Genomic DNA, 13,395 nt, shown 5'->3' with positions numbered 1-13,395 from the left:
AGTGGAACACGCGTGTACAGCAGCCAGCAGAAAATCCGTAAAATGCAAAAAGGCGAGCTAACCTGGTACATGAGAATCATCTCCATAAACATAAGAAAAAGCAAAAATCTTATAAATATTCTATTTCGGAGCACTTCATGGGAAACGATTTCTTTACTGCAGGGGCCACTTAGATTTCTCCCTGACACGAATTTAATCTTCTCCTGCTATTTAGATATGCCTGACAACCTCCTATTTACTTCCATGTTTTTTGGTATCACCACAGTGCTAAAAATAAAATGCTAAATGTGGCCTGTGGCTGTGAGACTTGTTTCCTTTCTAAATGCAGGGAGCTCTAGCATAGGAAGGTTGAGATCACAAGTGACCCCAGCTAGGCAATTTTCTTGAGCCGAACAGTTTAGATCCCACATGACTCTTGCTGTCCTGGGCCACACAAAGATGAAAAGGCTACCTGACATTGTGGATATCAGTTTGCTAAATGCCTTGAAGTATTTTGCCAGAAATTTGAGGGTTCAGGAGAATACTAAGTCCCCTGGATTTAAAAGCTGTTATCTCTTAATATAGAAAAGCTAGCTATTTACAAAAAGATTTGGTACAACATTGCTTATGAATTTCTGGTCCAGAGTGTAGCCACCTTCCCTAGTAGCCTGAGCAGCCTCACTGCAAGGGACAAATGCCCTCACATGTCTGGAATGAGTTGATTGTGGAAACTATGAGAACGCGTGCTTTCCCGTTTTAAGGAGCCCATTCTCTCCTCACCTTAGCCTGGCAGGCCAGAGGCACTAAGGAGAAGAGAGAGGTGTCTGCCTTCTGTGGGGAGCCAGAAAGCCTCTATGGGCCTAATCCTGTTATTTTACAGAGGCAACCTAGCAGAGCTTTTCAAAAAATAACCCATGAATTTTTTTTAATGTTTTTGCTTTCATTATCCCTCTTCCTTCTACTTGGGCGAAGGATTAGGTGGGCCTGCCCCAGTGTAAGTTGGTTTGTGATGTTTAACCATTGCTATGCCCTATACTGAATTCACTGTCCTAAAGTGAAGCTTTTTACACAGCCCAGCTGAGGAAGATTATAAACTTCCATAAATCTGTGATCTACTAGAATGAGATCTAAACCCAGGGGCAGGAGCATCCGTTTTACTTGATAGTTTTAGAGAATTTCAGCACATCCTGTTGAAGCTCTTTGCCCTGCTGAGAATTGTGTGAACTCTGGAAGGAAGGAGGGCAAGATATTATATCCTTTTGTTTATATACGAGGAGACTGAGGCCTGGAGACGTTTCGGGTGTATTGCCAAGTTAGTTGGCAACAGAGCACTGACCAGAAAGGCAGGTCTATAGTCCTGTGTTTATTCTTTCAAGATCACATGAACAGGACAAGGCAAACATGAGAACACTTGTATCACTGCCTGTACCCCAAGGTGTCTGCTAACAGCTTCCAGCTACTGACCTGGGACCACTGCCCCACACACTGCAGGCCTTGCTTGCTTTCCCACCCAGGGGACTGCACAGACTATAGCTTCTCTGAAATATGTTCCCACTTTTACACAGACAGTTTAAGAGTTACTCAACTGCTGTCTTTGCAAGAACATAGGTAGCAAATGCAATGACTTAATTAGCCTTTCTCAAAAATGTTAATCCAGACAGGATCTAATTATGATGCAGTCAACATAGATAACCATGTTGATTTCGGGTGAAAGATTTATGCTTATTGTAGAATGAATTCTCTTTTTAGAGACTTGGTAAGAAGAAGTTGGTGGGTTTCTTTCTTTCTTTCTTTTGTTTTTTTTTTCTAAGTAAAATCAAGTACCCAGATTAAACATCACCATTCTAATAAAAATTCCTGATCTTATTCCACAGGTCTCATCCCCAAATCATATTCATAAAAGCTAATATTGGTATAAGTGCAGATTTTAAATGTTCAGCTTCATCAATATCAATAAAAAGAGAAAATATGGTTTGGGGGGTTAATTGGGTTATTTTTCAGTGTTAAAATTCCTTGAGATTAAGTGACAAACCTACAGAGATCTTGTCACTTGTAAACTGGTATGTTTTTAGCAAATTCTGAGCACTCATGGTAGATAGAGCCATGGTGGCTGCAGCAGTTCCCTCAAGTTGCCAGGGGAGGGTGTCTACCTCAATGTTCAAGGTTCAGAAGTCTACAAGGACATTTTGCTGTCTCCCTTCCCGTCCAATAATACTTTCAGCAAGTTTGGGATTATGATAACAGTCCCTAGGGTACATATCTTTAAATTCTTTCTCAAAACACAAACTTTAACAGTGAAAACTATGAACTTTAGTTTTTAGGCAGAGGTTGTTATTGTTTGTTTGTTTTTAGAGATAGAGTCTTGCTCTGTCTCCCAAGCTCAAGTGCAGTGACATCATCATAGCTCACTGCAACCTTGGACCCCTGGGCTCAAGCCATCCTCCCTCCTCAGCCTTTCGAGTAGCTGGTACTACAGGTGTGTGCCCAGGCTGGTCTCAAACTCCTGGCCTCAAGCAATCCTCCTGCATCCACTTCCCAAAGTTCTGAGATTACAGGTGTGAGCCACCAGACTGGCCCCCAAACCATCGACTTTGTAAAATTACAGTAAGAAATCAAACAGCAGAACGTGGTTGCCCAAGTGGAACTTACACAGTACATTAAATCTGTCATCGCCTGTTCTCGTTATGGAGTCCTGACGCATATTAATAACTATCAGAGAACTGAACTCTAATCTTTTTTTTATCTCACTCAAAAGTGACATTTTACTGAAACGTGTGCTTCTTGTGTTTCAGCTGTAAGGAGTACAAAAATCTGAATTCCTTTTTTGCCATCGTCATGGGACTAAGTAACGTGGCTGTGAGCCGCTTGACACTAACGTGGGAGGTAAGCTTCAGCTGAGATCCAGCTGTGACTTTCGCCTTCAGAATAAAAACACAGGCTCACCAGTGAGCTTTTTTATAGAAATATCACTCACACTAGTATAACAATGGAAAGGTGGGACACTTGGAGGGAGGTGATCTGCCTCCTTCTTCTAGTTGCCTCAGAGCGAAAAACTTAAAAGATATTGTCCTTTTGCGTCCTGGGTGGGGGTGGGGGTGGGGGCTGGGGGATGAGGAGATGTTGGCTTCTCCATATACACGGTATATTAATGATAAGAGTCCAGCCTGGGTGGAACGTGAAGGAACAACATCACTTGGATAACTTCAAAAGTTTTTTTGCCTCATAGATTCTGTTGTTCTCTGAGCTGTCTCCTTATTGCTTTTGCAGTCAGCCTTATCTATGGTTGAGAGAGGATAGAAGATCCCTTTTTATCCAAGTAGTCAATTTGTTCCTGGGAGAAATAGCCAGGAGGCCAACTGTTTGGAAAGGCGAGTACCAAGTGTCTCTCCACCCCCTGGCAGACCTCGCTTTCCAAGCAGAAGAACCACAGTTGGCTGGTCTTCAGTTTGGGGCAGAAGTGGGACAGGTGTTTTGTGGATTTCGGTAGCAAATATGGAGAGTGGTTTGTTGATAGTTGGCTGTTCAAAAAACCCTCTCACTTATTCTTAACTTAGTCCTCAAAATGGGCTTGACCTCTCACATATGGCATAGAGCTGAGGAAATGCTAATCTCTCATAGAACATACACCCAGAAATAGACTCTTACTAAAAATAAAAAAGTGTGTGTAAGTGGGACACCAAAAGAGGACAAGGAGTATGTATACGTATCGGAGACCCAATTTGCAGCGGGGCTGCAAGGCAGATATTTGCATCTCTAGATGTTTGTCTTGAATTATTTTCTTCTCTGTTTCCCTTTTAAAACTATTTTCCCTTTCTGCCTCTCTTGAAAGTTTCCATTGTTTCTAGGGCAGGTCTTCACAGGTCTTCCTGTCTTGAGTTTCTCTTAAAATTCCAGGCAGATGCAGCACACAGCGGCTCATCCCCTGAATATAGGAATGAGGGAATTGGTGAGGCCCGCGTGCCACGCTGCTGTGTCATCTTCCAGCTAGTAAAAGGAGAGAGTCAGTGCTGCCAGCAAATCTCAGCCATGAAGCCATTGTGCACCCACCCCCACAGCGCAGCCCTGTCTTTCCAGCTCAGAACTCTCAGAATCTCTGGAGACCTCAGGTTCTCCCTCCGATCATCTGCTTTCCCCCAGTCTGCTTCCAGTGTCTAATCCCTCCCCCACAGAGCCCAAATGAGTTGATTGGGAAAATAAAAAATGGCATAAATCCTCATATAGGTCCAGGGACCAGGTATCGGTATCACATAACAGCAGCCAGACAGTGAGAGCAGAGCATGTGGAAAACACCGAGCTGCCTTCCCCAGTCTACAGAGAAAAACAGGAGGCTGCTGCGGTGGGTGCAGGCAGCAAAGGGAGATTGCTAATTGGCAATGGTCTGGCCTTCGGTTTCATCGGGGATAGGAGTAAAGTGAGTCGAGGAGCTTCTGTCTTCAGCATGTGTGTTGCTGAAAAGAGATTAACCTTTCATCATTCACGAGCTTTTATTTCCTTAAGTGAAATATGATTATATACTTCGGTAGGAGAGCTTTGGTACATAAGCATCTTCGATTCTGGTTTACGTACCTGCGTTTGCCAAGAACATCCCAAGGGCTTCCCTTACAACCCCAGTTGTGGCATGGGGGTCCCGCGTGAGCAGTCAGGGCAACAGTCCCCGACCTCAAGGAACTCAGGCACAGGAGTGAAGCAGTCAAGGAGCAAAGTAGAAAATGAAGCCAGACCACACAGCGAAGGGAAGCGTTCGAAATAGAGGGGAGAGGCCAATCTAAGATGAAGCGAATAAGCGGTTCCCTGGAGCAGAGTCTGGGCCTCGTCACCATTGCCAGTGGGGTCAGGATGAGTCTCCGCTGCAGAGCTGTGCTCTGTGTTGCAGGACGCTCGGCAGCGTCCCTGGCCCCCACCTGGAAGATGCCAGGGGCACCCCTCACCACACTCCACCCCAGCTGTGACAACAAAAACTGTCCCCAAGCGCTGCCTAACTAAACTACTACTCACTAAAGTTTCCTGGGTTGGCAAAGCAGCCCCCGATGCTAACCCGGCCCTGGAAGCATGGTGTGTGGCTGGCAATGTCGCTGATAATGAAGTGTTTGCTATTACCATGTACCCTGCTGTCTTTGACCTAAAGGCCAGCTCAGGGAAGAGAGAGAACTAGAGTGACAGAGGTCTAACCAAAAATACAGTTAATGCACTCTTAATCTTATAAATGGACTGTGTCCGCTAAGTCTGTGCTGTTGCCCAACCTGGTGATTTGGAGACTGTGTGGGATGAGATCCCTCATCGCTCCTTGCCCATCCCAGCTTTCAGCCCTTTGAATCTTCCCTGTAAGCAGGGATATCAGGTTCCCTTGAAACCTTACTTGAAAATAGATACTGGGAAAAAGAGCTCAGAGGACACAGGAGACTAGTTTTTAGAAACACAGGACAACTCTTTATAGATATTTAAATGGGACTATGACGGACTGATTGAGACATGAGAGAGCAGGAGGGAAGGAGACTTTTCTGTGGATGGCAGGGCCTAGTGGCCGGCCGCCTCGGCTGCTGAGGGGAGGCTGCGCTGTGCAATGCAGAGCTGACTTGGGAACGTCTGAGGCCCGAGATCTGGTCTAGGCCTCTCCAGTCTCAGGATACGGAACATATCATACCACTCTATCTTGGTTTGAAGAGAAAGTGAAATGTTCAGCTTCATTACAAACTCAAGGCCAGGTATAGCGTTATGCCCATTGCAATACTTGGAAGTATTGAGTCGGGAGGGTCACTGGAACCCAGGAGTTCAAGGCTGCAGTGAGCTGTGATCGAACCGCTGTACTCCAGCCTGGGAAAGAGAACAAGACCCTGTCTCAAAAACAAAACAAAACGCGGATACTAAGCAAAGTGGGAACAAATCCATAAATAATCAAAAACTGATTTAGTATTGACCTATTGGTATAGATAATGTGGATGCGTTAAGTGGTGTTGAATCATTTGCCAAAATATAAACATGAGAAATCAGTAAACTGATAGAACTATCAAGATTTGTATTATAGCAAGGCGGGGAAATCATGTGGGAGGAATGCTCATGTAGAAAAAGCGCAGAGGGGTAAGAGAAGCTGTGTGCGGTGTGGCCTTGGACCCATCATTCAAACTGTGAGACTGAATTTCTTCTGCCTGTAACACACAGGTTAACCTACTGAAACTAACGTTTGTTGAGCACCTGCTATGTCCCCAGCGCTCTTCTAGGCACCAAGGAGAGAGCAGGGAATAAAACTAACAGAAATCCCTGCCCTGAGGCAGCTCGCCTCCTAAGGGAAGAGGAGGGTGGAATAGTTTCTTAAGCTCTTTTAGCAGTAATATCCTCTGGTCTAGATTCCCGATTGTGGAAATCAAAGAGTTAAAGAAGTGGGGGGTGTCTAGGGAACGCAGTCCTCTTCATAGGTCATCCGGTTCAGACAACATTATAAAGGCAGTAAGACCAAAGCATTTGCAGTTACTTTTGGTTCAATTAGGTTAAAGACCTTTAAAGGCTGGTTCTCCAGATGCCAGAAGATTGTTCTCCAAGTGACAGGAACGATTACAGTTCAGCCTGTCCCCGAGATGTTTGATTAAGAGCCAACAGAAATACATTTCCCCTAGAAATGGGAACACATGATACATATCTAGATATTGAATCTGACATATGCGCGTGGCATTTTCATTTTATTAACAGAAACTGCCAAGCAAGTTCAAGAAGTTCTATGCAGAGTTTGAAAGTTTAATGGTAAGTGACAGTGGGTCCTTTATGCTGTTCATTGTCTGCATTAATCCAATTTCTGATTAGCTGAATTGAAGTTCTCATTTTGGAAATTTTATCTGTCCTTGTATGACTTTAAGAAGTTTATGATCCCTTTTAGTGCTGCTAAAACAAGCATGTCCGACTAATGAATGACACCCTCAGGAAGTAACTTAAAGAGGACTTATGTCCCACATAAGGTCAATTTGTGTAACTAAGAAAAGCAGTGTAATAGGGTCCTCTCCATCTGGCTCAGGTTGACTATGGATTGGAAGAGCATTTTCCTTGGCTTGCTAAAATTATTTTTCCCCCATTGGCTGGGAGGTGTTAACAGACAGACAAGGTGTGAGTGGGACTTGCCAGGAGTGATGGGCTAGCTTCAGCGGACAAGCTGGGACTGGACGGCTGTGTAGGGCAGAGGGAGGGTGAGCCCGATTCCAGGGAAGGAGGCAGGGCTCCAGAAGGGAACTCCTGTGGTCGAGGTTTTACACCTTTCATATTTGCTTTCCCCTTGGCCCCTATAGATGAATCTTTTCAAACACAAAAGGAGAAAAAAAAGCAAAATACTCCCATGTCACATGTGATGTTTCAAAACACAAATCAATTTATTTTAACTAGGTTTACCTTCCTTTGTAGCTACACTTCATTCAAAAATACAGCTGAGCCTTGAACAATTCACCTGTTAGTGGTACTGGCCCTGTCTCCCCCTGTGTGCAGTCAAAAATTTGCATGTGACTCCCTTAAAATTAACTACTAGTAGCTTCCTGTTAGCCTGCAGCCTTCCTGCATGTATTATATTCTTACAATACAGTAAGCTAGAGAAAAGAAGATGCTAAGAAGATCCTAAGGAAGAGAGACTATTATGCTGTTTATTAAGTGGAATTGGACCATCGGGAAGGTCTGTGTCCTCACTGTCTTCCGGTTGAACAGGCTGAGAAGGATGAGGAGGGTCAGTCTTGCTGTCTCAGGGGCAGCAGAGGCAGAAGAAAACCCACGTTTAAATTGACCCGCGCAGTTCCAGCCCGTGCTGTTCGAGGGTCCAGTGTACCTGCCTTTGGGGTGCAGAGGCTGGGTCTATCAGGAGGTAACAAACCATGGCATATGTGTCACCAGTCACTGACCAGCACCTCTTTGTGTCTCCTCAGGATCCTTCAAGAAACCACAGGGCCTACAGGCTGACAGTGGCTAAGCTGGAGCCGCCTCTGATCCCCTTCATGCCTCTGCTCATTAAAGGTAATCCTAAGAAATGCACGAGCCAAGTGGGAATGACTGTTTGGGGAGGAAAATGGAGAAGTCAGGTTGATCTTCGGGGGAAGAATGATTGATTCCATCCTCCTGTCCTCCTCGCCATCTCCCCTCAGCCCTGACTTCTGTGCAAGGGTTGGGAAGATAAACCGGAGGGTCAGATCCAAGATTTGGAAGCCTGGTTAGGGAAACAACAGAGTCGTTTAGAAATTTTACTAATCTCAGGTAAAGTGATTTCGAAAGTTAAACACCTAGCATAAAAGGCGCTATTATCAGCTTTTTTCAACTGCAGTGTTATGCAAATCCAGCAGCATAATCTAATGGTGCTATTGTGCTTTCTGAGTCTGACATATTTCGGTTAGTGATTAGAATGTGGCTTTTATTTCTTTACAGATATGACATTTACTCATGAGGGGAACAAGACGTTCATTGACAATCTAGTAAACTTTGAAAAAATGGTATGTGCGGTATTGTAAGTTTAACCACGATGTGTTTTTTTTTTAATCCAATTTGCATTTGTACTAATAAAGGAAATAATTTCCATATACGCTGCCATGTTAAAAAGGTAGTTACACACAAAGGTGTTTTTAAATATTTGGTTCAAATTGGCTACCTTTTCTATTCTGTCAGTTCCCTTTTGTGCGGTTGAATAGTATTTGTGCTGTGGCTCACAGCAGCCGCTAGCTTTTATGCGGTATGTTTCGTCCTCGGCTGCCTGTTGCTAAAATGCACAAATGTTCCAGAGTGACTTACGTGTTTGTTGTTTCGCTGTAAGGTGTGTGGAGCTAGACCGCCCCCGGGCGTCTCTGAGATGTTTGTCTACGAAGCCTGGCTTCAGTGCATGTAGGCAAGAGACAACTCTGTAGCAGATCTTTACAATGGGGGATTAATCCAAATGTGTATTGTTTATCCCAAGAAAGTTCATCCAAGTCCCAAGAGGGAACGTGAAAATCTTCACAACCAAAAAATTTCAGTAACAGATGTGGGAATTGCCCTTATCCAGTATTTTCCAGTCACTCTCCTACCTTCTACAGCAGTGGCCCCCCTCCCAAAAAAATCAGGGTTATCTGGCATCAGTTACTTTTCTTGTCTCCTGTGACACAGTAAAGCAGATAATGCTAAAACCTGTCCTTAGTAACATAGTGCGTGTTAATGGAATCTTCCATTGTCTTCTGAATCCTTTGGCTGTGGCCTGGACGGACAGAGAGCTTCATCTCCGTGTAGGTGTTTGCCAGGGGTTATGATTTGCAGTGTAAATGTGGTTCCCCTGGGGGAAAAGCTGGAGCCTTAGAGTTCAGGAGACATGAGGTTCTTTACTCAGTTACTTTCCTTTGTAGCTCTCCCTTAACTTTCCTGTGGATCAGTTTCCCCAACAGAAAGTGTGAATCGTGCCCAATCCATCTAGCTCTGAATTATTGGCAGCTCTATGCTACATAAGTTTCCCTTAAACCATAAATTCTTATGGAATTCTTATCATAAAACTGCAGAGAATTTGAAACACCTGTAGGCATCCCACAAGGCTCAGCACCCCTCAGCTTTGGGAATGCGTTTACTACGAAGCCATCTGCAGTAAAGTGCAGTGATCGCCAGGCACTAGGTTCCCACATCCTCAGCTTCTTAGGAAATAGCACGAGTACACACTCCTCAAAGACCCTCTATCCCAGAGGGCAACTATTTCCTCAGAAGTCTTCCTCCTCACCCCTTACACCAAAGATAGGGTATCAACATCTCCATCCCTGTCAGTTTAATAATTTTTGATCAAAGCAAAAAAAAAAAAAAAATTCAACATTCTTTGCTCATTTATTAGTGCGGAGAATTAAACAATTTCCCTGATTTCTCAAAAAGAAAACCTATTTTTCCAGAAATGAAAGATTCAGCAAATGGGTAAAGAACCTTCTGGATCACTTGTGCAGAAATGCAGGCTGCAGGGTGGCTGAGCCAACCCTTAGGCAATAAAATATACATGTGCAGAGAGATACAGAAGTCAAGGTTTCCAAAAGAGGCAACCAAGCTTTCCAACTTTGGATTGCTAACATTAACTAAACAGAATCAGCCATCTGTCAGGGTGGGTAAAAGGTGTTTCCCCTGGGTTTTTAGATCTTGGGGTTCCATCCATAGCCTGCAAGGAAAAGTCAAGCTCACATTCACTAGGTCCTAGGACGGTACCTAGTCCATCCTAGGTACCTGGGAGACCTGCAGTCCACCCTGCTCAGCGCTGGTTCCTCCCACCCCTAGCAGTGAGGAAAGGAATCCTTTATGCCCTGCCCTCAGAGAGTCCACTTGTGCTTAAAAGCAAATGAATAACTAAGATATAAGGCAGTTCAGCTGCTATCTGGAAACCTAAATTAATGATGCCGTAAGCAAGATCAGTTTATTTCTTTCTCATTTGAAAGTCCAAGCAGGTACAGCAGCCCTGCTGCAGGAAGCAGTCAAGGTTTCAGGCTTCTCTCGCTCCGGTTTACCACCTGCATGGTTCAGGATGGCGACCACCGTGTCCCTATGCCAGCCACAGGGAACAGCCAAGGAGAGGAGAAGGCATGCTTCTTCCTTTTAAAGGCAGGAATGAAGTTGCATTCACCACTTGCCTCCCATCTTATCATCCAGAAACAGTCCTGTGAAAGGAAGGCTAGAAAATATAGCCCTTAGTTTGGGTATTCAGACTGGGGGGGTCTATTAACTGTGAAAGATAAGACAGAAAGGACGCTGAGAGAGTTTAGTTCTTTGCTCCAGCAACTTTATTCATTTGCTAAATCATACCATAAGAAAGTTTGACTTTACAATTGCCCTTCCATCAGATGTTACTAAAAAACAAAATAGAATATCAAGAAGATGGGATGATGTTTTCTAAACCTTGGTGCTTATTGCCAACTTTCCAAAATGATTTCTCCGTAAATTCGCCCACCCCTGCCCCCACAACACCAACACTGTCAGAAATGGTGGTGTTAGCGGTGGTGATATTAGCAGTGGTGATGTTAGCAGTGGTGATATTAGCAATCAGAAGCTGGAAAGTTCACAGTGATGTTAGTGCTGTTCCCAGGTCACCCATCAGCTAGTCTCAAGTGGTAGGCAGAGCTGGCAGCTCTGTGGGGCTGGTAGGCTGTGTCCTCAGAGGGAGTCCCTGCCAGGAGCAAAAGTGACCAGGGGAGCCAGGAGATGCCATTTCTTGGTGGCATCGTTGTACAGCTCCAGCAAACCACAGCGTGCCAACCCATACTTTTATTTTGAACCTCTTCACCCTTGAGGTCTGAAATGAGGATTAGAGAATTTGTTGCATATTGGTTTTCAGGATTTATGGGTATGAACAAAAGAGAATTTACACTCTGATCCTTATGCAAAAAAAAAAAAAAGGGGGAAAAAAGCAGACATTCTTTCATTTGAGGAAAACATAAAGGAGTATTCAAAAAAATGTTTGAATAAAGCCCTTCGTAGCTTTCTATGGCATACATGAATATTTATAACATTTAGGAGGTAGGCTAGCAATGGATTAGAGGATAATATGCTGGCCGGCTGCCACTCTCCCAGGCTGCAGAGAACATGCTGATAGGCACAGTTGCTACTGTATTAGGAGGCTGGTTCCATTTCAGGCATACCCATATTTAGGTATATTTATTTATGAATATGATTTTTAAGGTAGTTATTTTATTTGCAATGAAAAGCATGGGGCAAACTTCTATACTTCTAGAAACAGTACAGAAGCTAATTCATTAAGGAAGAGAAACATTTTGAATTATTTTTATATCACTAACCATGTCATTAAATAATTAGTAACAATATGTTTTCTATTACCAATAATATTATTACAAGATTCATGGAGAGAGTGCTGGACTTGTTACCTCAAGCTATGGAAAAGAAGATATCTAAGTACATTTTCAAATCCACATGTTCAAATCCAGCCTATTTCCAGGCTGCTCCAACACAAAGGAAATAAATCTATGGAAGTATTTTGAGAGTTTACTTCTTTCTGTAGATGTCACAGGCCAGGCTTCATGTAGACTTTTTTTGAAAGGCTTATTTCAAAGCAACACAACCGTGTACAGTGTCCAGGCAAGGATCTTACCAACAAATAGAAAATATCTAGCAGGTAGCCCTTGACCTTTAGGAGATTAGATGCAGTTGGAAGGATAAAACATATACACATGAACTATTAAAACTCAGGAAAGGATATAAAAGCTAGATCAGAGTAGAAATAAAAGAGATGTCAAAGAGAAAAATACAGGGAAGAGAACTCCCTGCAGATGTATCAATGGAAAATAAAACCATGTATGTCAAATATAAAATAATAAACTCTAGACTTGGCTTGGCACCTGTGGCTCAAGTGGCTAAGGCGCCAGCCACATACATCTAAGGTGACGGGTTCTAATCCAGCCTGGGCCCGCCAAACAACAATGATGGCTGCAACTTATTAAAAAAAAATAGCCAGGTGTTGGGGTGGGCGCCTGTGGTCCCAGCTACCTGGGAGGCAGAGGCAGGAGTTGGAGGTTGCTATGAGTTGTGATACCACGGCACTCTACCCAGGGGGTCAGCTTGAGGCTCTGTCTCCAAAATAAATAAATAAATAAATAAATAAATAAAATAAACTCTAGACTTGTTGCCCAGAGAACTCCCGGCAGATGTATCAGTGGAAAATAAAACCATGCATGTCAAACATATCATATAATAAAATCTAGACTTGTTGCCCCATGCACCTGTCCAGCCTTAGCGCACACTTTGCCTTCTCTGTGTTCAGTCCAAGTTGGTGCGATTGGCCTTTCTTCTTCTCCTTCCAACCCCAGGGCCTTTACACTAGCCTGAAATTATCTTTTCCCTAGTTTTCAGCTGTCTGGCTCTTTCTCATTATTCAGGCCTCAGCTCAGGCGTCCCCTCCTCTGTGTGGTCTTCCCTGACCATGCTGGTAACACGGCTTCTCCACACCCAACACTCTCTGACAGATAAGCTCGCCCTGATAGCTGTAGCTGGGATGATCTTCTTTACTTTGCCTCTGCGTTGTCTGTCTCCCACACTAGGATATAAGTGCCCTGGTCCAGACATCTTATCTGTTTTGTTCACTGCTATTTCCCCAGCACTGATAAAGGTGACTGGCACGTTGTAGAGATATATTGAAGATATATTTGTTGAATAAAAGAATAGACTAGTTACATTTCAGCGTTGGACCAAAGTGAGGTATGGCAGTGTGCTGAAGCATTTTTTAAAGATTCCATTAATATGCAACAAAATTTAATCTAAGAATATTTCTATTTTATTCAAAAATTTGATTGACCAGGACCTCCCAAAATGTTTTCCATAACTGAGATGCTATGAAAGGTGGCCTTCGGCTCGGCGCCTGTGGCTCAACCGGCTGAGGCGCCAGCCACGTACACCTAAGGTGGCAGGTTTGAATCCCCAGCCGGACCCGCCAAACAACAATGACGGCTGCAACCAAAAAATAGC

General features: G+C 43.8%; 1 protein-coding gene across 3 annotated transcripts in view; it reads left to right on the top strand.

The window, feature by feature from the left end:
* The window catches only part of RAPGEF4 (Rap guanine nucleotide exchange factor 4), a 226,153-nt gene that overhangs the window by 201,865 nt on the left and 10,893 nt on the right, over positions 1–13,395 (top strand). For all 3 annotated transcript variants that reach the window (XM_012806203.2, XM_023514143.1, XM_023514144.1), the window contains 4 exons: positions 2,772–2,862; positions 6,661–6,711; positions 7,869–7,956; positions 8,362–8,426. In XM_012806203.2, coding sequence (XP_012661657.1) covers positions 2,772–2,862; positions 6,661–6,711; positions 7,869–7,956; positions 8,362–8,426 — 295 coding nt within the window. The remainder of the gene's footprint in view (positions 1–2,771; positions 2,863–6,660; positions 6,712–7,868; positions 7,957–8,361; positions 8,427–13,395) is intronic.

Source organism: Otolemur garnettii, unplaced genomic scaffold, assembly GCF_000181295.1.
Source record: "Otolemur garnettii isolate 467f Iridium unplaced genomic scaffold, OtoGar3 scaffold00048, whole genome shotgun sequence".
In the NCBI taxonomy this organism is placed as follows: domain Eukaryota; kingdom Metazoa; phylum Chordata; class Mammalia; order Primates; family Galagidae; genus Otolemur; species Otolemur garnettii.
The sequence above is the reverse complement of the archived record's forward strand: the minus strand, read 5'-3'. Positions and strand labels throughout refer to the sequence as shown.